This window comes from Microcaecilia unicolor, chromosome 6 (genome assembly GCF_901765095.1).
Source record: "Microcaecilia unicolor chromosome 6, aMicUni1.1, whole genome shotgun sequence".
In the NCBI taxonomy this organism is placed as follows: Eukaryota; Metazoa; Chordata; class Amphibia; order Gymnophiona; family Siphonopidae; genus Microcaecilia; species Microcaecilia unicolor.
This window is the reverse complement of record NC_044036.1, coordinates 105,675,321-105,702,718: the sequence shown is the minus strand read 5'-3', so window position 1 is coordinate 105,702,718 and position 27,398 is coordinate 105,675,321. Positions and strand designations below refer to the sequence as shown.

At 44.2% G+C, this 27,398-nt stretch overlaps 1 protein-coding gene across 3 annotated transcripts in view; it reads left to right on the top strand.

Moving 5' to 3' along the window:
- Window positions 1-27,398, top strand: part of NTNG1 (netrin G1) — a 484,639-nt gene that overhangs the window by 395,856 nt on the left and 61,385 nt on the right. The window contains exons 6-7 of one of the 3 annotated variants that reach the window (XM_030206224.1): window positions 8,985-9,011; window positions 16,647-16,667. The exons of the other annotated variants lie outside the window; for them this stretch is intronic. Coding sequence (XP_030062084.1) covers window positions 8,985-9,011; window positions 16,647-16,667 — 48 coding nt within the window. The remainder of the gene's footprint in view (window positions 1-8,984; window positions 9,012-16,646; window positions 16,668-27,398) is intronic. 3 annotated transcript variants of the gene reach the window in all.

Below are 27,398 nucleotides of genomic sequence, written 5' to 3'. Positions count from 1 at the left end.
ATCCAAAAAATTATTTCATATTAACAAGGCAGATACAGTCCTATAAATATATATGAAAGGACCCTCATAAAAAGCAATACAGCCTCAATGGCACATAGCCTACAGGGTATATGTTCCCTAAACGTTAATCACTGCTTCACCATTTTCTTTTCTTTTTTCATTATTTTTTTAATAACTTTTTATATATTCTTTACTTTTCTATGAACAGTCATCCTCATAATGAGTCAATATATGTTCAGTAAACTCTTTTGAAACAATCATTAGTCTGTAAAAATCAGTAGCTTATAGCAAAATCATCCAAACAAATTATCACTTCTTTAGAGGTCTAATTTAAACATTTAAGGCTGGATTCTATAAATGACTCTTAAAATGGGCACCAGAAAAGATTGGTGCTAAGTGCGTTTCTATAAAAACACTGATTCCCGCACTCTAATCTTGGGAGCAGACTTACGTGTGCCGAAACCTGATGTAAATGCTGGCGCCCAAGTTGGGCATGCTGACCCATTATTCTGTAACAACTACTACTACTTATCATTTCTATAGCGCTACAAGGCATACGCTGTACAAAGAGCTTACACACGTACAACTGTTTGCAGTGCCCCTGACATGCCAGTGCCCTCTTTTGAGTTGCATGCTATGGGTTTTGGGCGCCAAGTGTTATTGAATAGTGCCCAACCAGGCCGCAAATCTCTTTATAAAGGTAGCTACTAAAGCCCAATAAATAAATAAATACTCCTGATTGGTGCTGATTAACGGTAATAATTGCTTGTTAGCGGCCAATTATTGCTTGTTAACAGCTCATTAGCTAATTAAGTTGCATGCACTTCTTGGGGTTGTGCCCAAATTTAGGCGCCCAAGTCTGAGCACCATATATAGAATCTGGGAGTTAGAGTGGAAGTTATCAAAGTGTGGTAAAAGGGCTTTTTTTGAGGGGGTACTTGGGGGTACTGAATACCGGCACCTTTTCCATTGTCTGCTAAAATTGACCCATGGTCCCCAAATTTTAATGAAAGAGCTCAGGCTCTACACACCAATTCTGCCTTGTCATAGAGTCTGTGACTGGCTATTGTGGGGCGGGTCCCTCAGTGATCACCCCTCCCCTGAAGGGTGGCCTAGCATTTGAGTACCGACACCTTTTTTGCTAGAAAAAATGCACTGGGTAAAAGTCATAATTTTACCACACCTTAATTTACTGAGGGCATCACCAACCAACTGCAGGTTACTGACCTCCAAGGTACAACCATAACATAAGTTGTTATGAACCTCACAAACAATGTTATTGTTCTGTCCTAGGATCAACAGGCCACAAAACCATGGCCCAATGCTCCCAAACTGACTCTTAAAGGGGCCGTTGCTCACCATTAGGAGCTGGTGCTCTCCCCATGACATCACCTTACCCTGACGTAGACCCATACAAGTACATACCCCAGGTCCTGAAGACCTCCCCTTCAAGTACTTCCTTGCACTGTGAACATGAGAACATAAGCATTGCCATACTGAAACAGACTGAAAGTCCATCAAGCCTAGTATCCTGTTTCCAACAGTGGCAAATCCAGGTCCAACTACCTGGCAAGATCCCATATGAGTAAAACAGATTTTATGCTGCTTATCCTTGAAATAAGCAATCGATTTTCCCAAATCCATCTTAATAACGGTTTATGGAATTTTCTTTTAGGAAATTGTGTAAACCCTACTAAGCTAACTGCTTTTACCACATTTTCTGGCAACAAATTCCAGCATTTAATTTACATGTTGAGTGAAGAAATATTTTCTCTGATTTGTTTTAAATTTACTACTTAGTAGCTTCATTGCATGCCCTCTAACCCTTGTATTTTTGGAAAAAGTAAACAAGTAATTCATGTCTACCTGTTTCACTCCACTCAGTATTTTCTTTGCCTTTATTGTATCTCCCCTCAGCCATCAGACCCCCCATGACATCACGATGAAGGCCGCCCTCAATCAATTTAGTAAATTTGTCCTTTACTGGGTATAATAAAACAATTTTTAGCTGATCCAAAGTATAACTGCTATAAGGTTTGGACACGTTCCTGGAGGAAAAGTCCATAGTCTGCTATTCAGATAGACATGGGGAAGCCACTACTTATCCCTGGGATTGGTAACATAGAATCTTGCTGCCATTTGTGTTTCTGCCAGGTACTTGTGACCTGGATTGGTCACTGTTGGAAGCAGGATACTGGGCTAGATGGACAATCGGTCTGAGTTCTGAAATATTATTTTCTTAACCTTTTTTTTCAGTTTTACTTCTGCTGTACCTTTCTTGGCTCTCTATTCATTTTTTAAACCTGATTGTTCCCAAATTCGTTTTCTCAAATGTTTCTTCGAGTTGCAAACCATAGGAGAGTTTGAACGTTGTGTATTCACAGTGATTTCATGGTATTCTATGTTATGAAAACATTATACTGCATGAATCTGTAAATTCTGTGAAGTGTACAATGCCTGTTAACTGGGGAGGCATGTTTGGCTGACAATAGAAGCGCTGAGCTACCCAGAGAATGTAAAATGTAAGACAAAAGAGGCACAAGCAAGCCTTGTAGACTATTAGATTGCATGCATAAAAGCAGTTTCAATATTTCGTTCTGGAAAAACTATAGCAGTTCTGTTGGTGACTCACAAAATGATTGCATGTGCTTGAAATTTAATGTCACTAATGTTACTATCTGGATTATAAAGAATGAGGCAAACAAATTGGTTGTGTGGGCAGTAAATAATTTAGAAGTGAGATACATGGTATCACAATTGTGCGTCCTGTTACAGAAATGCATCTCCCAATTACAAAAGAACATATAAAAACAAAACCTACTGGGCAATTTATTTTAGCAGTCCAAACTGTGTGGCTTGATTATGTATAGACTTGGTACTATGATATATTTTATAGGTCCCCTATAAATGCACTAAATTCAGCATACCAGGAAAAATTCAGATCTAAAGGCTACATGTGCAGCTTCATTTCAGAAAACATAGCAGTGGCATAGCCACGAGTGGGCCCAGATGGGGGTAAGGATTCAACCCACTTGGGCTCTGGCCCACCCAGCAACAGCACACCCTTGCCGTGGCTGGTGGAGATCCTCAAGCCCCACAAGCTGAACATGCCAGACTTCTCTCACTCTCTCCCCTCCCCTGCCCCATGCTGATGATCCAGAGTCTGTCTCTCGATTCCCCCCCCCCCCTCCTTTTTTTGCATCTTAAAACTTTGCTTAGAGGGGTATCCAGCAACAAGCAACAATTCATACAAGCTGCTCACGCCAGTGCCAGAACCTTCCCTCTGACTTGGTCCTGCCTATGCAGAAACAGGACATTGTGCCAGAGGAAATGCTCTGAGGCTGGTGCAGCAGCTTATGTGAATCACCTTCTCGCTGCTGGTGACCTCCAGAAGTAAAAAAAAGTTTTAAAAAGGTACACTGGAGGGTGGAGATTGAGGGACAGAGAGAGATGCCGGATTGCCAGGAGAGGAGGGAAGGGAGAGATGAAGCAATCACTAGTAGAGTGAGGAGTGGAAAAGAGAGGGAGAGATGCCAGACCTCAGGCGGGGGGGGGGGGGTGGGGTCGGAGAAAAAGCTTTGTACCCACCCCCTTTGGGCTGAAGCCCATCCAAAATTGGCCCTCTGGCTATGCCACTTGAATGTAGAAACCAGAATAAAGACTTATTTTTGGACTGTACAGTGTTTGCTTGGGTTGTGTTCTGTTTTGCTGCTGCAAACATCTTTTGCCTCTTTTTCTGTTTGCGAAATCAGAATTGATACTTCCAGGTCAGTATATGTACAATTCTGCTATTATTTTAGAAAAGGATCTGCTGACACAGAGCCTTTTCATATATACCTGCAGGAATTTACATATATAATTTAGTATTCCACAATCTACATTGTTGGTCCTTTTTTTAGTCACATTCTACTACTACTACTACTACTACTATTTAGCATTTCTATAGCGCTACAAGGCATACGCAGCGCTGCACAAACATAGAAGAAAGACAGTCCCTGCTCAAAGAGCTTACAATCTAATAGACAAAAAAATAAATAAAGTAAGCAAATCAAATCAATTAATGTGGACGGGAAGGAAGAGAGGAGGGTAGGTTGAGGCGAGTGGTTACAAGTGGTTACGAGTCAAAAGCAATGTTAAAGAGGTGGGATTTCAGTCTAGATTTAAAGGTGGCCAAGGATGGGGCAAGACGTAGGGGCTCAGGAAGTTTATTCCAGGCGTAGGGTGCAGCGAGACAGAAGGCGCGAAGTCTGGAGTTGGCAGTAGTGGAGAAGGGAACAGATAAGAAGGATTTATCCATGGAGCGGAGTGCACGGGAAGGGGTGTAGGGAAGGACGAGTGTGGAGAGATACTGGGGAGCAGCAGAGTGAGTACATTTATAGGTTAGTAGAAGAAGTTTGAACAGGATGCGAAAACGGATAGGGAGCCAGTGAAGGGTCTTGAGGAGAGGGGTAGTATGAGTAAAGCGACCCTGGCGGAAGATGAGACGGGCAGCAGAGTTTTGAACCGACTGGAGAGGGGAGAGGTGACTAAGTGGGAGGCCAGCAAAAAGCAGATTGCAGTAGTCTAAACGAGAGGTGACAAGGGTGTGGATGAGGGTTTTGGTAGAGTGCTCGGAAAGAAAGGGGCGGATTTTACGGATGTTGTAAAGAAAGAAACGACAGGTCTTGGCAATCTGCTGGATATGAGCAGAGAAGGAGAGAGAAGAGTCAAAGATGACCCCAAGGTTTCGAGCTGAGGAGACAGGGAGAATGAGAGAGCCATCAACAGAAATAGAAAACAGGGGGAGCGGGGAGGTGGGTTTGGGGGGAAAAATGAGAAGCTCGGTTTTGGTCATATTTAATTTCAGGTGGCGTTGAGACATCCAGACAGCAATGTCAGACAAGCACACTGAAACTTTGGTTTGGATGCAAGGTGAGATATCAGGGGTAGAAAGGTAGATTTGGGAGTCATCAGCATAGAGATGGTAGGAAAAGCCATGGGATGAGATTAATGAACCAAGGGAAGAAGTGTAGATAGAAAAGAGGAGGGGACCAAGAACAGAACCCTGAGGTACGCCGACAGGCAGAGGGATAGAAGTAGAAGAGGATCCACCAGAGTGAACACTAAAGGTGCGGAGGGAGAGGTAGGAAGAGAACCAGGAAAGGACAGAGCCCTGGAATCCAAGTGAGGACAGGGTATCGAGAAGTATGCTGTGATCGACAGTGTCAAAAGCAGCGGAAAGATCAAGAAGAATGAGGATGGAATATTGACCTCTGGATTTAGCCAGTAATAGGTCATTGGAGACTTTAGTAAGCGCAGTTTCGGTTGAGTGGAGAGGGCGAAAACCAGATTGTAGTGGGTCAAGAATAGCATGTGAGGAGAGAAAATCAAGGCAGCGGCGGTGAACAGCATGCTCAAGTAATTTGGAGAGAAAAGGAAGGAAGGAGATGGGTCGGTAATTAGAGGGACAAGTAGGGTCGAGTGAAGGCTTCTTAAGGAGAGGTGTGACCACAGCATGTTTAAAGGCAGCAGGGACAGTCGCAGTGGAAAGTGAGAGGTTGAGAATGTGACAGATAAAAGGAATAAGAGCAGGAGAGATGGCATTAAGAAGGTGGGTGGGAATGGGATCAGAGGAACAGGTGGTACATTTTGAGGAAGAAAGGAGAAGTGTAGTTTCCTCAATAGTAACTTCAGGAAAGGAGGAAAGGGAATGAGGGGAAGGAGAGAGAGGGGAACGGACTAGTGGAGGGAGAGGTGGTGAGGTAGAGAAAGCAAGGTTTATCTTTTCAAGCTTGTTGTGAAAGAATTCAGCAAGGGTCTGAGGAGATAATGAAGGGGGAGTTGGGGGAGGGGGCACCTTGAGGAGGGAGTTCAATGTGGTGAAGAGAAGTCGAGGATTAGAGCCAAGAGAGTTGGTCAGTTGGATATAATAATCCTGTTTGGCACGTAAAAGAGCAGATTGGAAGGAGGTCAGCATGAACTTAAAGTGTAGGAAATCAGCAAGGGCCCGAGATTTCCACCAGAGGCCTTCGGTGGAGCGGGTACAGGAACGTAGGTAGCGGATATTAGAAGTCAGCCAAGGTTGGGGTTTTGTACGCCTTACAGGGCGGGTCATCAAAGGTGCAAGAGTGTCTAAGGCAGAGGATAGAGTATTGTTGTAAGAAGAAACAGCCTCGTTAACAGATGTGGATGGTGCCACTGTAGAGAGGAGGTTTGAAACATGGGAGGATAGAGATGAAGGGTCAATATAGTGAAGATTCCTAGATAAATGAGATAAGATAGGACGGGACTGGGAGGGAGGAGATTTAAGTGTGAAAGTTATAAAATGGTGATCAGAGGAGGGAAGATCAGAGGCAAGGAGACTAGAGGGTGAACAGTTGGAGGAGAAGGATCAAGACAGTGACCATTTTGATGAGTGGGGGAGGTGGAGCATAGTTGGAGATTAAAGGAGGACGTTAAAGCGAGTAACTTGGAAATATAAGAGTTGGAAGGATCATTAGCAGGAATATTAAAGTCACCAAGGATGAGAGAGGGGGAGGAAGGATCATGGAAGAAGGCAAGCCAGGCATCAAAGTCACTGAGAAAGGATGAAAGGGACTTATCAGGGGGACGATAAATGACCGCTATTCGAAGAGGCAGAGGAGAGAAAAGGCGGATAGAGTGGACTTCAAAGGAGGAAAAACAGTGAGATTGAGGTGGAAGAAGGGGTTGAAATCTGGAGGAGGGAGAGAGAAGTAGTCCAACACCGCCCCCACGGCCAGCAGGGCGAGGAGTATGTGAAAATAGATAACCGCCATGGCACAGGGCTGCGACTGAAGCAGAGTCATCAGGGCAGAGCCAGGTTTCTGTTATGGCGAGCAGATTCGGGTACAATAGGTATTTTCCTGTTCCTAGAGGGTTCACAATCTGAGCTTGATACTGGCAATGGATGGCCAAATGACTTTGCCCATTATCACAAGTAGTCATGGTGGGATTTGAACTAGTCTCCCCTGGTTTTCAGCCTGCTGCTCTAACATTAGGCTCTTCCTCCAGTTATACATGTATGTCAGTCATTTTGCAAATCTACACATATATAGTAATATATTTTATTTATTTATTTATTTGTAGCATTTATACCCCGCTCTTTCCCACTAATAGGCGGTTCAGTGCGGCTTACAGAGTATGGAACAAGGTATCAGAGAGACAATACAAAGTATGTAGCAATGTATCACAGAGATAATACAAAGAATGATATAATGTATCACGGAGATAACACAGCTGTAGAGAGTGGGACAATAGTGAAAGATGTGGGGAAAGGATTGGGATGTGGGCAGTCTTGGTGTTATGGACTGTATACTAGAATTAAGTAGGGTCGTTTGGGTAGGCTTGTTTAAAGAGGTAAGTCTTCAGCAGCATGCGGAAGGGCAGGTGTTCATTGGTTTTCTGGATATGTCTAGGTAAGGCGTTCCAAAGTTGGCTGCCTATAAAGGAGAAGTTGGATGCATAATAGGTTTTGTATTTGAGGTCTTTGCAGTTGGGGAGATGAAGATTGAGATATGTTCGAGACGATTTGTACCAGTTCCTGGCTGGAAGATCGATCAAATTGGACATGTAGCTTGGGGATTCACCATTGAGGATCTTGTGGATCATTGTGTGGGTTTTGAAGTTGAAGTCATAGTAGATGACAGTGGATAAAGACCTGTATGGTCCATCCAGTCTGCCCAATAAGATAAACTCATTGCATATGGTATGAAGCGATACATCATATGTATACATGATCTTGATTTATCCTTTCCATTTTTAGGGCGAAAGACCTTAGAAGTCTGCCTGGCACTGTCCTTGTTCTAAAGTTTCTGAAGATTTTGTCAAAGCCCCTGAATATCTCCATTCCAGCCCATCCAAATCTATTCAACCTCGATCAGGGCACAGACCATAGATGTCTGCCCTGCACCGACTTTCCTACCTAATCTCTGCTAAGCTTCTTTGGATCCTGTTCTTCTAAACAGGATTCCTTTGTGTTTGTCCCATGCATTTTTTGAATTCTTTTACCATTTTCATCTCTACCACCTGCCGCGGAAGGGCATTCCAGGTATCTACCACCCTCCCAGTGAAAAAAAATACTTCCTGACATTATTCCTGAGTTGGCCCCCTTTCAACCTCAATAGACATGCCATTATTTGGGATGCACACATGTAATCCCTTTCTGAAATGGGAAATACACACGTAGATTTTAGAACTGCCCAAACCGTGCCACCTTGCAATCCACACATAGTACAGATATACATGTGTAAGTGCTAACTTTCTAAAACAGCTCCCATTGGGTGGATAGTGAACTTGCCTCCCCCAAAATTAAAAATTGCAGTGTTTCCTTAACTGAGCTATCTGTAGTATGTGGATGTTCACAGGTCTTGAAACAGTGATGGCACCCTCACTAATGTACCTTTCCACTTTGCAGATGAAAATGAAGTCCTAGCTAACCTTTCTTGCCATGGTTTGAATTTTGAAATGTAGATGAAAGGGAATGTAGCTTGTAATGGTTGGATGCAGAGCAAAATAAATGTGTCCTCTCTTTTGCTACCTAGCAGTTCTAGAGAAATGAGAAGTAGTAGTAATTTAGGTGTCAGGATGATCCATGCTAAGCTACTATTCTCTAAAAGGTGCTCTGTACAGAATGGCCTTTATAGACTACTAGTAAAAAAAAAGCCCGTTTCTCATTGAAATGAAACGGCCTCTAGCAAGGTAATCACCTTCTGCCATTAATGTTTTTAAGGGAAGTTCCAGCATCCACCTCCCTCCCTCCCAATTCTAGGTTCCCCCCTCCCTCCCTCCCAATTCCAGGGTCCTTCCCAGTTCCAGGGTCCCCCCTCCCTTCTTCCCAGTTCCAGGGTCGTCATCCCTCCCCTCCCTCCCTTTCAGTTCCAGGCCCCCCTCCCTCAGAATTTTAAAAGTCATCCTGACTTACCTCGTCAGGGTTACAGCGGCCAGCAGCAGCAGTAAAAAGCGTGCAGGCTCGGCGCTTACTTCAGTTTTCCCTTCTCTGTCTCTCAGCTCTGGTCCCACCCTCATTTCCTGTTTCTGCAAGGGCGGGACCAGAGCTGAGAGACAGAGAAGGGAAAACTGTAGTAAGTGCCGAGCCTGCACACTTTTTACCGCTGCTGCCGGCCGCCATAACCCCGACGAGGTAAGTCAGGATAACTTTTAAAATTCAGAGGGAGGGGGCCTGGAACTGAAAGGGAGGGAGGGGAGGGATGACGACCCTGGAACTGGGAAGAAGGGAGGGGGACCCTGGAACTGGGAGGGAGCTATGCACCTGGGAGGTATTTGTATATTTTTTTTAAATTTTTAGAAGTGCCCCCTAGGGTGCCCGGTTGGTGTCCTGGCATGTCAGTGGGACCAGTGCACTACAAATGCTGGCTCCTCCCATGACCAAATGCTTTGGATGTCGCCGGGTTGGAGATCACCGGCATTTTTTTCCATTCTCGCTGAAAAACAAAACCAGCCATCTCAAACCCGGCGAACTCTGGCATTTGACCGGACTAAACCATATTATCGAAAAAAAAGATGTCCGGCCATCTTTTTCGATTATACGGTTACGGCCAGCTGTAGCGCTGCCGCCAAAATAGATTGCTGGCAATCTATTTCGCCGGCAACGTTCGATTATGCCCCTCTAAGTCACACTATAACATAAAGCAAAATGATGAAACAACAACATGTAGAAATGCGATCGTTTATGCTGTCTTTTTTGACACATAAATGATCTCATTTCTACACGTTGTTTCATCATTTTGACAGTGTTAGAGCTTTTTGTGACTTACTGGCTGATATCCCTGTACTGGATAAAGAAGGGAGAAGATAGTGGGAGATTGTCCTTCTTGTCCTTGGAACCCGTGATCATTCTCCCACTATCTTTTCCCTTCTTTATCTGCTTGTTTCCGTGGGACTATAAAGTTCTCTGCCCCGGCATTTCTGCTGGTATCTCTGTGCTGCCATCCACTAGCTAGAAGATTCTTTCAGCCAGATGGGTAGTATATGAATCTCTATTGGGCACCACTCATGTATTGAGCCCAACACGGTGCTGTGTTTCGATGGGTCATACCCATCTGCCTCAGGGGTCACACACTTAATATAAGATGAATTGATAATGAGTTGGTGCAAGATGGAAACAAAGAAATACCAAAAGCGCTGGAATGCTATGGTGTCTACAAAGACGCTGTCAAACCATAGCATCCCAGCACTTTTGATATTCCTTTGTTTCCATCTTGTTTCCCAGCACTTTTGGTATTCCATCTTCCACCCCTACCTCGGCATGTGGCCATTATTTAGCACAGGCATTATTACTGTAAAAGGGTCCTATCTACTAATAATTCAATGCAGGTTAGTCATTTTAGTCCTTTTGGGACTGGAAAATAACCTACTTTACCTGAAATGTAATTTCCCTTGGGTTTGGAAAGGCAAGACATTAAGTTTTAACCCCCCCCCCCCCCCCAAAAAAAAAAAAAGTTGCTTTTAAAGATCCACTGCCACTTGCATGCCAAGTATTGTGGCACTTGCCTTTTGAACATTCTCTTTGCAGAAGTAGTCTTATCATTGTCTGCCTTCAAGAAAAATAAAAGATGCAAAAAAAAAAAAGCAGGTACATAAATGGTGTGGAATCATCTACTGTATCCAGCATTAACAAACACCTACCAGGAAAGAGAGAATGAGAACAGACAAATGGCATGGGCCAGGCATGAAACAGTGACAAAGAAAAGGATTAAACAGAATGATAGGTGAAAGTACAAACAGAATAAAAGTGACAGCTCTGTAACCAATGACAACCGACCTAGTAGCAAGGAAACAGAAAGCTCAGTTTACTACCAAGAGGACACATGCCATCACACCATCCAACAGCTGAACATCCTCACTTCTCCTCCAGCCAAAGCTATAGTATGTATATAAAACTTGATAGCCCCTGCTAATGGTTTGCCTCACTTCCATGATTGGCATGGTGTCCTATAGTCACATGAGCATGCATTACTGTAACATAGTAACATAGTAGATGATGGCAGAAAAAGACCTGCATGGTCCATCCAGTCTGCCCAAGACAAACTCATATGTGTATACCTTACCTTGAATTTGTACCTGTCCTTTTCAGGGCACAGACCATATAAGTCTGCCCAGCAGTATTTCCCGCCTCCCAACCACCAGTCCCGCCTCCCATCACCGGCTCTGGTACAGACCGTATAAGTCTGCCCTCCCCTCCCCTATCCTCGCCTCCCAACCACCACCCCCTCTTCCCCCCACCTGCTCCGCCACCCAATTTCAGCTAAGCTTCTGAGGATCCATTCCTTCTGCACAGGATTCCTCTATGCATATCCCACGCATGTTTGAACTCCGTTACCGTTTTCATCTCCACCACCTCCCGCGGGAGGGCATTCCAAGCGTCTACCACCCTCTCCGTGAAAAAATACTTCCTGACATCTTTCCTGAGTCTGCCCCCCTTCAATCTCATTTCATGTCCTCTCGTTCTACCGCCTTCCCATCTCCGGAAGAGATTCGTTTGCGGATTAATACCTTCCAAATAGTATCATATCACCCCTGTTCCTCCTTTCCTCCAGGGTGTACATGTTCAGGTCAGCAAGCCTCTCTTCATACGTCTTGGAACGTAAATCCCATACCATCCTCGTAGCTTTTCTTTGCACCGCTTCCATTTTTTTAACATCCTTCACAAGATACGGCCTCCAAAACTGAACACAATACTCCAGGTGGGGCCTCACCAACGTCTTATACAGGGGCATTAAAACCTCCTTTCTTCTGCTGGTCACTCCTCTCTCTATACAGCCTAGCAATATTCTAGCTACTGCCACCGCCTTGTCGCACTGTTTCGTCGCCTTCAGGTCCTCAGATACTATCACCCCAAGATCCCTCCCCCCGTCCGTGCCTATCAGACTCTCCCTGCCTAACACATACGTCTCCCTTGGATTTCTACTCCCTAAGTGCATCACTTTGCATTTCTTCGCATTGAATTTTAATTGCCAAACGTTAGACCATTCTTCTAGCTTCTTCAGATCTTTTTTCATGTTTTCCACACCCTCCGGGGTGTCCACTCTATTGGAAATCTTGGTGTCATCCGCAAAAAGGCAAACTTTACCTTGTAACCCTTCGGCAATGTCACTCACAAATATATTGAACAGAATCGGCCCCAGCACCGATCCCTGAGGCACTCCACCACTCACCTTTCCCTCCTCCGAGCGAACTCCATTCACCACCACCCTCTGGTGTCTGTCCGTCAACCAGTTCCTAATCCAGTTCACCACTTCGGGTCCTATCTTCAGGCCGTCTAGTTTATTTAAGAGCCTCCTGTGGGGAACCGTGTCGAAAGCCTTGCTGAAATCTAAGTAGATGACGTCCATAGCACGTCCTTGATTTAATTCTCCCGTCACCCAGTCAAAGAATTCAATGAGATTCGTTTGGCACGATTTCCCTTTGGTGAAACCATGTTGTCTCGGATCTTGCAACTTATTGGCTTCCAGGAAATTCACTATCCTTTCCTTCAGCATGGCTTCCATTACTTTTCCAATAACCGATGTGAGGCTTACCGGCCTGTAGTTTCCAGCTTCTTCCCTATCCCCACTTTTGTGAAGAGGGACCACCTCCGCCGTTCTCCAATCCCTCGGAACCTCTCCCATCTCCAAGGATTTATTAAACAAGTCTTTAAGAGGACCCGCCAGAACCTCTCTGAGCTCCCTCAGTATTCTGGGGTGGATCCCGTCCGGCCCCATGGCTTTGTCCACCTTTAGCTTTCCAAGTTGTTGATACACTCTTCCATGAACGGCGCTCTATCCACCTCATTTTCAGGTGTACTTTTGCCAGTCCCTCTCGGTCCTTCCCCAGGGTTTTCTTCAGTGAAAACAAGACAAAAGTATCTATTTATCAAATTGGCTTTTTCGTCATCTTTTTCTACATAGCGTTTTGTTGTATCTTTTAGTCTCACAATTCCCTTTATAGTCTTTCTCCTTTCACTAATATACCTGAAGAAGTTTTTGTCTCCCCTCCTTACATTTCTAGCCATTTGTTCTTCCGCTTGCGCCTTCGCCAGACGTACCTCTCTCTTGGCTTCTTTCAGTTTCATCCGGTATTCCTCCCCGTGTTCCTCCTCTTGAGATTTTCTATATTTCTGGAACGCTAACTCTTTAATCTTGATTTTCTCAGCCACTTGCTTTGAGAACCATATCAGTTTCCTTTTTCTCTTGCTTTTATTTACTCTCCTTACATAAAGGTCTGTGGCCCTGTTTATTACTTCTTTTAGCCTGGACCACTGTCCTTCTACTTCTCATATGTCCTCCCAGCCCATCAGCTCCTTCCTCAGGTATTCTCCCATTTTGTTAAAGTCAGCTCGCTTGAAATCCAGGACTTTGTTTAGAGTGGCCGCCATCCACATGAGCCGTTACAAAAAAAAAAAAACGTTTGATGATCACTGTTTCCCAGGTGTGCAGCCACTCGGACATTTGACACACTATCCCCATTCGTGAGTACCAGATCCAACGTGGCTCCCTCCCTCGTGGGTTCGTTCACCATTTGTCTGAGCAGAGCACTTTGGAAAGCATCCACAATCTCTCTACTTCTTTTCGATTTTGCAGAGGGAACCTTCCAATCTACATCCGGCAGATTAAAATCTCCCAACAACAGCACCTCTCTTTTCTTCCCCAACTTTTGAATATCAGCGATCAGATCTTTATCTAGTTCTTCCAATTGTGTCGGGGGTCTATAGACAACACCCACATGGACCAAGGTTCTATCCTCTCTTTTTAAGGTGATCCATATCGCTTCTTCCTTTCCCCAGTTCCCTGTCATTTCAGTCGCTGGGATATCATTTCTCACATACAGAGCTACACCTCCACCTATACGTCCCTCTCTATCCTTCCTAAAAAGATTATAGCCTGGTATGTTTACATCCCATTCATGGGAACCATTGAGCCATGTCTCTGTGACTGCAACTATGTCCAAGTCAGCCTCCAAAATCAGGGCTTGAAGGTCATGAATTTTATTGCTTAGACTGTGAGCATTTGTGGTCATCGCTTTCCATGTACGTTTCCTAGTATGTGTTTTGGTTTTAGTGATTTGTGAGGGTGTTTTCTCTTTGGGTATCTTCTCATATTTTTGTTCCCCCTTCCTTGCTTTTTCTTTTTTTTCCGCTTCAGTTTTATTTTCAGGAACATCACAGTGCTGTAGTGGAGCAAAAGAATTTTGTAGTGGTAACACTTGTGCAGGCGGATGCTTCTGTGTCAAAAACTACATGCATTCATACTTGCAGACGCATGTGTGCAGCCATGCCAAAAAATGAAAACCCGTTCAAAGCTATTCTGACCCTTCCACTGTGGTCTGAACTGTCCTTCTCTCGCTTTTTTTTTTTTTTTGTTACATTTGTACCCTGTGCTTTCCCACTCATGGCAGACTCAATGCGGCAGGCAATGGAGGGTTAAGTGACTTGCCCAAGGTCACAAGGAGCTGCCTGTGCTGGGAATTGAACTCAGTTCCTCAGGACCAAAGTCCACCACCCTAACCACTAGGCCTTTAAGGTCCTTTTTCAAACTCACTTTTTTCCCCTTGCTGTTGGTTTTTCACTTCCCCATACTTAGTGCAGGTTGCTGGTCGCCAGTGGCCTGTCCAGTTGAGCTATCTGTTTGTCTACTCTAGTATGATTGTTTCTGTCCTATAGATTATGGAGTTCTTTAATGTTTCAATTTTTTATTGTATTTTATTGTGAACCTGTGCAATCTTATTTAAGAAGTGGCGGTATATTAAAACTTTTAACAGACATTCAATGTGGAAACTAAAAAGAGTCAGACCATTTTTCCCAAGGATTGTCTTCCGCTGCCTGGTACAATCACTGGTACTTAGTCATCTGGACTATTGTAATTCACTCTACGCCAGCTGCAAAGAGCAAATACTCAAAAAACTCCAGACAGCCCAGAACACTGCAGCCAGACTTATATTCGGCAAACCAAAATACGAAAGCGCAACACCCCTTCGCAAAAAACTACACTAGCTCCCACTCAAAGAACGCATCACGTTCAAACTCTGTACCTTGGTCCATAAAATCATCCATGGTGATGCCCCAGCCTACATGTCAGACCTAATAGAACTACCACCCAGAAATGCAAAAAAATCCTCCTGCACATTCCTCAACCTTCATCCTCCCAAATGTAAAGGCTTGAAATACAAATCAATGCATGCTTCAACCTTTTCCTATACAAGCACACAGCTCTGGAACACACTGCCACGTAACCTGAAATCGGCCTACGAAATTACCAATTTCCACAAACTCCTGAAAACTTATCTCTTCGACAAAATATATCATAAAGAACAACACGCGTAACTCTACCTTCTTTAAGATATTCAGGAATGTTCTTTAATGTCTTTTGCTTTCACACTATCATGTATCTCACCATCATGTACCCAAAACTTCTGCTAAAACAAATGCATACTCTTTTCTATTTCCAGTACTATGTATTTCACCATCATGTACCTAAAACTTGCTGTAAAACCAAATGTACATTCTTTTCTATTTCCAGTATCCACGATGAACTGTAAGCCACATTGAGCCTGCAAAAAGGTGCGATAATGTGGGATACAAATGTAATAAATAAATAAACATACTGACTAATCATCTCCAGAGCTGCTCCCAAGCCCTCCTCGGTGTGTGCGAAACATCTGGTATGTCCTAATGTCCAAAAGAAACTTGGAATGATATCCAGGGGGCATCATGTTCCAGCTGCTCTCCCTTATCAGAAAAATGTCACTTGCTCAGCAACAGTGGCCTGAATATATTGACATAAAAAAAGTCTTAGTTAGCAAATGGCTGCATTTCAAACTTCAGGAAAATGATCTCACCGGCCAGAAATGACCGCCAACCAATTAAATCACTTGTCCGTGGCTATCTGGTCATTTTCAGCGGCACTTAACCAGTTATCTTCACTGAAAATGATTAGTTAGCGCCAAATTCAAAAGTGGCTATTGTATGCATTCTAGGGGCCAAATTGGGTTAAGTGCGGATATTTAACCCTTTACCGCATAAGTAAACTGCTTAAATTGGGCCGCATAAATAGTAGCCCTACCTTTAAGCAGTTTGATTTACATGGTCAAGGGTTAAATGTTGACTTAACCAGCTGTGTGTTACCCGGCTCAAAAAAAACGGACAGGGCCCGGCATTGAATATCCAAGAATAACTCCGGCAGTGGGCAGCAAAATGCTCACTGCCGCCGGCTGAATATCAGAGGGAGATAGTTTAAGCAGCGTGGGTGGGGTACACAAGAACATAAATTATTGAATACTATAATTTACATGTGTTCTAGCACAAGCCTAGGCACATGCATTTACACCGGTGATCACACCTTGCATTTAAGTATGGGCTCCTTTTACAAAGTCGTGCTAGTGATTCTGGTGAGGCAAATGCAGCAAAGCCCATAGGAATTGAATGGGCTTTGTCACATTTGCCGCGTGAGAATCACTAGCACAGCTTTGTAAAATGAGTCCTATGTGTTTGGCCACTTAAACTAGATTCTATTTTTTAAAAGTTCCCCCCCCCCCCGATATTCAGTGTATTTAACTGACCAGAACAGCTGCTGACCGGTTAAATAGCGCTTAACTTGCTTTCCGCTGATATTCAGCAGGGGGATAACTGGCTTTCACCCACTTAATATCCCCAGTTAGCAATTGGCAGATAGCCAGTTCTATCACCCAATAAAACTGACATATCCGCCTATTTTTAAACCCGGTTTAGCAGTCATATTTGGCCATGTGAAAAGGTGGGATATATTTGGCTGGTTTAAAGATAACTAAATATTTTAAACATATTTTAAAGACAACTGAACATTAAATTAGCCAGCTATCTTTAAACCGGCCAAAAATAAACCAGATATTCAATGCCGTTCAATGGAAACAGCCCGGCATTGAGTAGCCGAGCTCAGTGCTGACTGCAGGAGTTATCCGGTCTTACTTCCATGGTCTGAATATCGGCCCCTAGTTGCCTACTTTTCTTTATAGAATAGTCTTGAAATAGATGCCATAACCAGCTCCTTTGTAGGCACCCCTGTTACAGAATTGCCCTCCACCCAGGGCAGGTTGCCACTGCAACACCCCCCCCCCCCCCCCCCCCCCGAAGCGCATCTTCACCCCAGCCCCCGAAGTGCGTCACCTCCACCATCCTTCCTTCTAGCAAGGGGGTGCACAGAGCAATCGTGCGGCTGTAGGATCTGCTGGTCCCCTGCCCGGAACAGGAATTAACATCAGAGGGGGCAGGGGACTGGCGGAGCTGACAGCCATGCAGCTGCTCTGTGCACCCCCTTTCTGCCTGCACCCAGAGCAGACCGCCCTGCCCTTGGTACACTACTGGCCCTCCATTTCCATAGAAACCATTGGGTATGCATTGCACCATACATGAGAGGTCAGTGCAAGACGCTTCAGAGTGATTCTCCTTTATGTACAGTGCTTCTGAAAGATGATAGAAAGATGATAAGGCCTTTTATTTTCAGTCTTTGGCATTATTTATACTTTCTTAGCCCCTTTCTACTGCAGCAGTTTATTTACTATCCAATCATGGCAGCATTTACCACCAAGAAGAAAAAATAATTAAAACAGTAAATAGAAATTTCCCTACACACTTCTTCTGATGAAGCTACCTATTCTTGTTTGAAGGTAGACCTATCCTGACTGGTTTTGTGGATTTTTATAATGAATATGAATGAGATAGGTTTGCATACATCAGTGACTCCATGTATACAAATCAATCACATGCATATTCAGCGTGACACTTCTGAAAACCTAACGAGAAAGCAGTACCTCAAGGAGAGGTGTGTTGGGATTGCACAAGTATTTTTCAGCAGAAGCAGTACAGTGGATAAACTATGGGAAAGCGTTTCTGCTTTCTTGTCTTTAACTTCAAGTGATGTCACAGAGTATGCTCAGTGTGCCTGCCTGCCCAGTTCCCAATGCTGATGATGCCTGGAGAGCAGCCCTTCAATACAGCAAGGACATGTTTCTAGACTCTGATTGTAAACTACTAAGGCCTTGACTGAAAAGACAGGGCTAATAATTGACAAATTACGAAAAGAAAATCCCATTCCTTTGAAGATTTAGTCATGTTTAAGGAGCTTTTAAGGATTAATAGAAATGAAATTTTAAATGTGAACCAACGGTTGTTTTTGAGCGGTTATCTGAAGAAAGTGATAGATCACGTCTTCTTTTTGAATTACTTAGGAAATTTAGACAGACACCTGGGTCTAATATAGTGGGAGATTGTGGGTTAACAGCACATCAGTTTTCAGCCAAACATCCAAAATCGGATTTAGACATCATAACGAAAATGCCCCTCCACATGTACTATTTTGGATAAATGTTTATGGGATCCTTTCACTAAGCCATGGTAAAAAGTGGCCTGTGTTAGTGTTGGTGGGTGTTTTTGATGTGTTCCGGGCCATTATTTTAACCACATCTAGGAAAAGGGGGCATTTTTTTAATGGGCCGGGAAATGGGCGTGCGCTAAAGTAAATACTAGCATGTGCCTATTTATGGCCTGAACCCTTACTGCTATCCATTATTCAAGTGGTAAGGGCTCGCATGCTACATGCACGGTAATCGTTCAGCATGTGCCAACTGCCGATTACCGCTGGAAATGCTGCGTGCGGTAGAAATTAAAAAAATAATTTCTACCACCAGAATGAGCATGTGCCAAATTCAAAATTACTGTCAGGGGGAGTGCTAGCCTAGCGGTAGTCTTGTTTTGGTGTGTGCTGGACACACGTATGTCTAGGGTTACCATATGTCCAGTTTTACCCGGACATGTTCTCTTTTTGAGAACATGGCCGGGCAACCGGGCGAGTTTTGGACAAACGGGCAGGTGGGCAGGCATAGTGGTGTCCTATCCTCCACTCTCCTTACCTTACTATACTGCCCTGGTGGTCTGGTGACCTCTTTGGGCAGGAAAGAGCCCCCTCTTTCCTGCCTTCAGCGCCTGCATACTGTTCTTTGCTGACGTTCCCAGCGCCGATTCAAAATGGCCACCGAGAGTTTAAGTCTCGCGAGGCCGCTTCAACTCTCGGCGGCCATTTTGAATCAGGCCGGGACTGAAGTCAGCAAGGAACAGTATGCAGGCACTCTGGGCAGGAAAGAAGGGGCTCTTTGCTGCCTCGAAGAGGTCACTAGACCATCAGGGCAGTATAGTAAGGTAAGGGGAGGGGAGGACACCCTTAGTGGTGTGTGATGTGGGGGCAGGGGGGGTGAAAGGGGCGGGGCAGTATGTGACAGGGAGTGGGGTGGGGTGTGAAAGGGGGCGGGATTAGGGCGTGGGCAGGGTGGGGCAGGGCATGTGTCCTCTTTTGGGGGGGAGCAACTATGGTAACCCTACTTATGTCCTACCGCAGCTTAGTAAAAGGGCCCCTAATTTACGTAATATGATCATTCCATTGTAACTCACCTTGAAGTATCTAGTGAAGCAACATAAAGTAATACAGTTGATCTTACTACTGTAAAAAAGGCAAGCCAAGAGAAGGCAGCACCCACATGGAGATTCAATTTTACCTTCATTTGGCTTCCATGTGAATACTTTGCTTCTACTATAAAGCAGGTAGAAGTCTGTGCGTTCTTCTATGTCCACAGTGCCCTCCTGTCCCAGATTTTCAAAGGGAAAGTCTCGGGGGGAGTATCAATTTGAAATTCAACTTGGACATCCATCTAGATATGTACAAGGTAGACAAACATAGGGGATCCTTTTACTAATGTGCGCCTTGAAAAAGGCTTGTGGTAGTGTATGCGCGGGTTTGGGGCGCACGCCAATCCATTTTTCAGCGTGCCTGTAAAAAAGCCCTTTTTAAATATTTTTGCCGAAAATGGACGTGCGGCAAAATGAAAATTGCGGCGCGTCCATTTTGGGTCTGAGACCTTACCGCCAGCCATTGACCTAGCAGTAAAGTCTCACATAGTAATTGGGCGGTAATAACCTAAATGCACCAAATTCCACTCGGCGCGAGTAGCTGACACGTGCTAGAAAATAAAAAATATTTTGAGGCGCGCATAGCGGACATGTGCCAAAAATGAAATTACCACAAAGGCCACGCGGTAGCCGTGCGGTAACTCCATTTTGGCGCACGTAGACACATGGCTTAGCAAAAGGGCCCCCTACTGTGCGTGCAAGTACATACATAAGTGTATTTATACATTTATACATAAATTTGCTTGTTAACTGTGGTCTTCTTTCATATCTTACCAACACATGGCAATCATTATCAGTGCAAATAAATAAAATCAAGCGCAGCTTGATGTAATTAAAGGAACGTGTTTTAAAAAGTTTTAAAACTGTGAAATCTCTATAAGAACTGCACTGTTTTCAAGAGGGAATTGAGACTTTGCTCCTTTGCATCTTGAGATCTTCTTATTGACCCCCACAGCTTCCTGTGAACAAGAAACTTGCAGAAGTGCTGCTGATACTTCCATATCCAAGCTAAAAAAAAATAATAATAGTAAGAAAAATACAAATTATGCATTCCTGTCAATGGAAACTGAGCTTGCAGAAGCCCTAACAAGGTTTACAGCTGCCAATGCTTCAGTTTTACCAGACTGATGTAAAACAACCAGTGTCTTCTTTCATCATCTCCATCTCTGACCTTTCTCCTCCTAACCTGCCTGAAACCGATACCACCTTCATTCTTGTAATCTGCCTGTTGTCCGCTACACCCATGAGTCTTATTCAGCCATTTTTCTCTCATGCTCCATCTTTGCCAAGCATGCGATTTGCAATTATTCTGCTACTGTATACATTCCGTATGCATTTCTGTTCTTCCTTGCAAGACTGTGAATGCAACAGCCACTCCAACCGGTGCAGTTACATCGAGCTGCTCAATAGAGTCATTTGCGTGAGCTGTAAGCACAACACTAGAGGGCAGCAGTGTGAGCTATGCAGGCTGGGCTACTTCAGAAATGCTTCTGCAAAGCTGGACGATAAAAATGTATGCATAGGTTAGTTTCATTATACCTGGCTTTTGTTCTGTGCCCTTTGAGCTGCTAGTGTCTACTCCTTGAGGAGCCTTATTTACTAACCTCTTTTTTCCCCGTAGACGCAGGAGAGGAGAAAAGCCTTATTATACCTGACCCATGCGCCACAATGAGATTTTTCAGTGGATAAGAGACTCTCTTGTGAAGATTGCTGGTTCACTTGTGCCACTTCTAATAGTAATTGTGCTATATCTTTTGTAGTTGTTGGCAGAAGCAGATAAATTAATGATAACAAGGACATAAGTCTACAGTATCTAAGATGATATTCAGCCTGCAGTGGTGAGCATTTTTTGACACGCTGACTGCTGTGGGCAGATTTGGGACCCGGTGGCTGTCAGAATTTATCCAGGCCCAGCCAGCATTCAGCATCTGTAGCCAAGCAAGTTAAGATAGCCTTATATCTGGCTCAACTTGCCCAGATAGTTAATCTGAGCTCTGTTGCTGAATGTCAACAGTGTCCAGATAATACCTGACTCTAGCTTAGATCCACCGTCGGACTGCCCAGCACTAACCAGAGAGTGCCACAGTAGTCTATGATGATTTTCAGTGGTCCTCTCCAGTTAAGTGCCACTAAGCATGAACACAGTCAGCATGATTTAACCAGTTTGGAGCCCCTCTACTCTGTTCAATAACATTGAATATCGACCCTCTTTTTTTTTTTTTAAGATACTGTAGTTGCAGAACTTTTTGAGAAACAGTGGACATGTTTGAACTCATTGAACATGTGGAGGCAATTCTATAAGGTATGCCAAAGGTTAAGCACTAATTTTATAACAGTATCTGGGCACCCAGATTCTGTTATAGAATACTAGGGTGTCAGCATTTACTTGTCTACGTTTAGACATGCCCACTTACACCATGTCAATAGCAGGAATAAATGTGTGCACCTAAATGCGGCACTTTAATTCATAGCTTGCAGTATTCTGTAAGTTATGCATGTAAACATGGGACCCACCAAAGCCTCACCCATGTGTACACCCCGCACCTGTTTTACAGAATTATATGTCAGGGCCGCAGGGAGACTGAGTCAGGCCCGGGACAGGGCCGCCACTGCTGCCCCCCCCCCCCCCCCCCAGACTGCCTCTGCCTCCCCCCCCCCCCCCCCCCCCCGAACTGCTGCAGCTGCCCCCCGGACCACCGCTGCCACTCCCCAGGACCGCTGTTGCCGCCCCCAAGACCATCGCTGCTACCCCCGGACCTTCTGCTGCCGCCCCCCAGGACCACCACATTGCCAGACTTCAAAAATTGGGGGGAGACAGAGCCCAGAGTGGGGAAGCACATTTTGCCCCACCTCCCTGCTCCCACTGCAACTCCACATACCTTGGCTGGTATAGGTCCACAAGCCCTGCCAGCAAAAGACTTCCTCCAGCGCTGTTCTCCACTGCATTGTCTGCCCTGCAACTGCTTTTCCCTTTACATCATGCATGCTCAAGCACGACGTGAGGGGAAAAGCAGCTGCAGGACAGGCAAGGCGGCAGAGAACAGTGCTGGAGGATAGCTTCTGCTGGCGGGGCTTGGGGACCTTCGCCAGCTAAACCAGAGACCCCAAAGCCCTGTGTCTGCTCCTCCCCAGCCTCTAAGGGGGGGGGGCAACACTGGAATTTTCTCTCTCCTGCTCCTTTCAGGATGCGATCACCCGGGTCCCGTCTGGAGCAGGAGAGAGACAGACCCCCGGCACTAGGCCCCACTTGGAGTCCAGGCCTGGGGGAGTCTTGCCTTCCCTCCTCCCCCTCTTGGCGGCCCTGTTACACATGTAGCTGTAACAATCATGCATGTGCTAGTATTTTATAACTCAGGAGCACAGTTGATGCCGAACTATAGGTGACCTGTTATTTCATGAGGGGGTAACAGCCCTACTACTTGAGAGCAGCAGGGCCACATCAAGACTTCAAGACTTATAATAGTCCATGCATGCACCTCTCATGAACACTCAATCACTGCTCCTGTGGTATGAGTGCATTGGAAAAATAAAAGTTGAAGTTTTGGCAACTTATTAGTGACCATCCACGGATTCTGTATATGGCGCCCAGATTTGCATGCCCTAATTTGTGCGCATACCCAAGATGCATCTACAAATTAATTGAATAATAAAGTCTGAACCATCAATAATTAGATGCCAACAACCCATTACAATTTGCTTCTGCATCTGTCTTCGCACTACTGTAAGACAGAGCATCTGACTCCCATAGGCTCCTGCCCAGTTAAACTCCAATCAGCGAGCCGGGAGCCAATATTCAGCAGGACTTAACCAATTAGTGTTGCTGAATATCACTGCTAACAGGCCATCTTCTAACCAGTTTAGAGGTGGGCAGGGGACAGAGTCAGGGCGGAGTAGCAACTTAACCAGTTAGCAGTGATTTTCAGTCCACTAACAACAGGGGCGTAGCCAGACCTAGAGGTGGAAGGAGGCCAGAGCCGAAAGTGTGGGGGGGGGCACATTTTGGTCCGCCACCCTGCCACTCCCCACCCATTGCCACCGCTGTACATATCTTGGCTGTCAGAGGTCCCCAATCCCCGCCAGCTGAAGCATCACCACCACAAATATCTTGGCTGGTCTTTGTCCAGCGCTGGTCTCCAGTGCCAAGAAGAGAGAGCAGGGCAGGCAATGCGGCGGCGCCGGAGACCAGTGCTGAACGAAGGCTTCAGCTAGCAGGGGTTGAGGACCCCCGCCAGCCAAACCATGGGCCCAGAGCAAATTGGGGGGGCCAAGGCCCTTATGGCCCCAGTAGATAACAAGCTAACTAACCACATAAAGTTAGGACAGCAAAACAGCTGTCCTAACTTTATGCAGCGAGTTAACCAAGCACTGGTCTGAATATCGGCCAGTGCCCCATTAACTTCCATGTTAGTGATCAGTCACGGATATTCAGTGTCAGGAGCCACACGTGCCCTGCCATTGAATAGCCAGGGTTAGTTTAGCCTGTAGCCTCAGACTGAATATTGACCCCTAATAGTTCAGCCACTTTTTAAAAACAGTTTGCAGTAAAAACGCTACGTTTTCCTCCTTTGCTAATTCATGAACTCCTGAATGCTACAGAACACCACTATTGAAAACCTGTAGTGGGATTAAGGGTTTCCTTTTATAAGGCAGACCAACATGATCCCAGAAAGTATTTGTAAGCTATAAGTAATGTGTCCTGCTCATCTAAAAACACAGCTAGAGGGAGACTTTATAAATGTACTGTTGTACAAAACATTCCCACATTGCTACACTAATTTCTACATGGTCTATCGCACAAATACATATTTTATGCAGAAGGAAAGCTATAAGGAATTGTTATGTTGGCATGTTACCAAAAAGAATTACGAGGTCTATTCTGAAAAGGTGTTTCTCTTCAGTGGTGCATATGAAAGAACTGTATGTGGATACTGGTCCTACATTTAGAACGTTAGGTCTTATATCCCAGTTTAGCCAGTGCATTTCCTTCTGTTACAGAAGAGGGCCAAAGTCACTGAGATCATTGTTTCCCAGAAGTATGTTTTTTTTCTCTCTTCCGTGTCAGATTTCTTCAGATCTTGATATATTTCAGCTATTAAGGAAATCTTGACTGCTGATTTGTCTGAGACCTTGGGGCCCTTTTACGAAAGTGTAAAATCTGGGCTAAGTGCGTTCTAATGTTGGACTTCCCCTTGCACTAAGGCCAGATTTAACGTGGCACTTTGTAGGGGTTTTCTTTTCTTTTTCTTTTTTTGTTTTCTTTTTGCAGGTTGTGCATTAATGTTCCCATTAGCATGCAATGCCTGCTAGGAGTTAACTTGGGAGCACTTACCTCCCCTTATTTAGGAGGTGTTGAGTGCCCCCACATTAATCCTGCATTATCCAGTTACTGCAGCTAATCCTAATACGCTAGCTGGATAATGCAGGAACACCCACTCTCTACCCATGACATGTTCCCCCCCCCCCCCCCCCATTAAAAATATTTGTTAGAAATAGCTAATGCATTTTAACGTGTTTGTGTTAGCCTGTTGGCGTGTGCTAGCTGCACATTAAGGAGTAGATTCAAGAAAGACTGCCAACATTTAGGTGCTGGGATATGTGTGCGCAGAAACACATCCGAATCTTCACGGACTTATCTAAATCTCCACTGCCCAAGCTGCAGAGGACTTAAATACAACTCAACTTACGCATCCAGTTTCTCCTACATATGCACACAACTGTGGAACGCCTTACCAAAAGCCTTGAAAACAACATACGGCCACCTAAACTTCCGGAAATCACTAAAAACTAACCTGTTTCAAAAGGCATATCCTACCGATCCAACTTAAATGCCTGAACTCTTCAACACAGCAAAACTAAAGTATGTAATGGACATAACACAACTCTTCCGCTTTACGATTCCCTAATGTGACCGTTCCACATGAACCTTATCTTACCACAACATCACTTTGTATTTGTTCACACCGGAGTCTGCGAACGCCTCTCCGGTATTATGTAAGCCACATTGAACCTGCAAATAGGTGGGAAAATGTGGGATACAAATGTAACAAATAAATAAATAAAAGGGTGAATTCCATAACGGCAGTTCCACAAGGAACTTCCATTATCGAATACTAGTGTTAGTCCACAGGTTCATGACTATTGTCACAGTCTAGTGTAACTGCTTGCCTCTAACCGTTGGCAGTTAGGCACATGGGAGGGGGGGATTCTATATATGGCACCTAAAAATTCCATGCAGAAAACAATGGATTGTCACCTAAGCATATTTTATAAGCAGCGCCTAGATTTAGGTGCGGTATATAGAATATGCTTAGTTGATATCCCAGCGCCTAAAACTTCACACATCCATTTATACCAATGAAAACATGGTGTAAATCCCGGCACGTAGATTTAGGCAGGGAGGGCCATATTCTAAATTTCAGAATGCCCTAGAAATGCCTAACCATTCCCCTTTTTGTCTGCGCATGTTAGAAGTTAGGTGCAGTGCATTACAAAATATGCTTAGTGAGTTGTACATTAGTGCTCATTATTGCTTGTTAAGTGCTATTAAAAATGCAGATTGGCTTGGTAAACAAATTAAGTTATGCGTATAGTTATAGAATGCACCTAGATTTCCACGCGGAAATCTAAGCGCGCTACATAGAAACCCCAGAATAACTGTTAGTATACTCTAACCTGCATGCCTAGCTCCTAGGCAAGCCCCTAACCAGTCCATGGCCCTCCCACTTCCACACACCCGTAGAAGTTGTGCACGGCGAAATCAGAGTGCACAATTTCCCGAATAGTGACTAAGGACAGTTGCACATACAAATGCTAATTGGTGCCAATTAGTGCCAGTTGACACCACTTTAAGCCAGTAATTGACAATTCACTCCAATTAACAGTCAAATATTAAATTAAGTTGGGCACGCAACTACCCCTATTCTGTAACATGTGCATGCAGATTTGGGAACACAAGTTTATAGAATCCAGAGGTAAGGCTTAACAACCTTTACTAAAAGTGACACTATACTTCCAACCCATTGTAGGAGGCAGACACTCTGGTTTTCAGGATGCCTTTTATGAGTATGTACAGTATGAGATGGATTTGCATATGATGGGTCTCCAGTAAATGAAATCTGTCTTGTGCAGAAACACTACAGATAAACTAAAACTAGACTGATTACCTTGGGAAATTGTGCTCTAGTAAATTGATAAAAGATGGCACAGTGGGAAAACACTGGAAGAACACTTTAAAACAAGAATATAGAAGGGGGAAATTGTTTATATTGATTTCAATTTCATGTGGGCCTTATATGCATATGTAGCTATGGAATATATCAACAGAAACCTGTTTTTTATCATTCTTTAATCCATTTCCATTTTAGTCCACTTTGGATGCCTTTTATGCAAACTGAAATAAAACCATATTAAAAAAAAGTATGCAAAAAATACAGTGTAAGGGTTTGCATTTCAGATAATGCACAAGACAATACTATAGTTAGAAACATGCATAAGATTTCTCCCATCTTCTAAAATGCCATTTAGCATTGGTAAGAGTTAATCAATTGTGACCCTTTACAGTTCTTTAAAGCAAAAATGTCTTGGAAAGGAAAGCAGTGCCTTTTGTTTAGAAATGATCCTATCTTGTGGCTCAGTGTATATATAGCAACCTTGCATTCCCTATAGATTTGTGTTTTCTATGAAGTTTTCATTTCAGTGGCTCTTAAATAATGGTCAAGAATGTCCATCCTCATTAGTGTATGACACAGAAAACCAAAGAAGCATGCATGCCATTCGTTTTCAGACTTTGTAAACCTGTGCATGGCATCATGTGAGCAAAAATATCTGATTCCCTGTGAAATTAATGAAGGCCATGAAACATAAATATGCCAACTAGAAACTAATTGTGTCTTGTAAACAACATTAGTATTTATGCCTATAACCATGCTGGGGAATAGAAGAATCCGGCTAATTATGGCTTTTTTCTGTACTG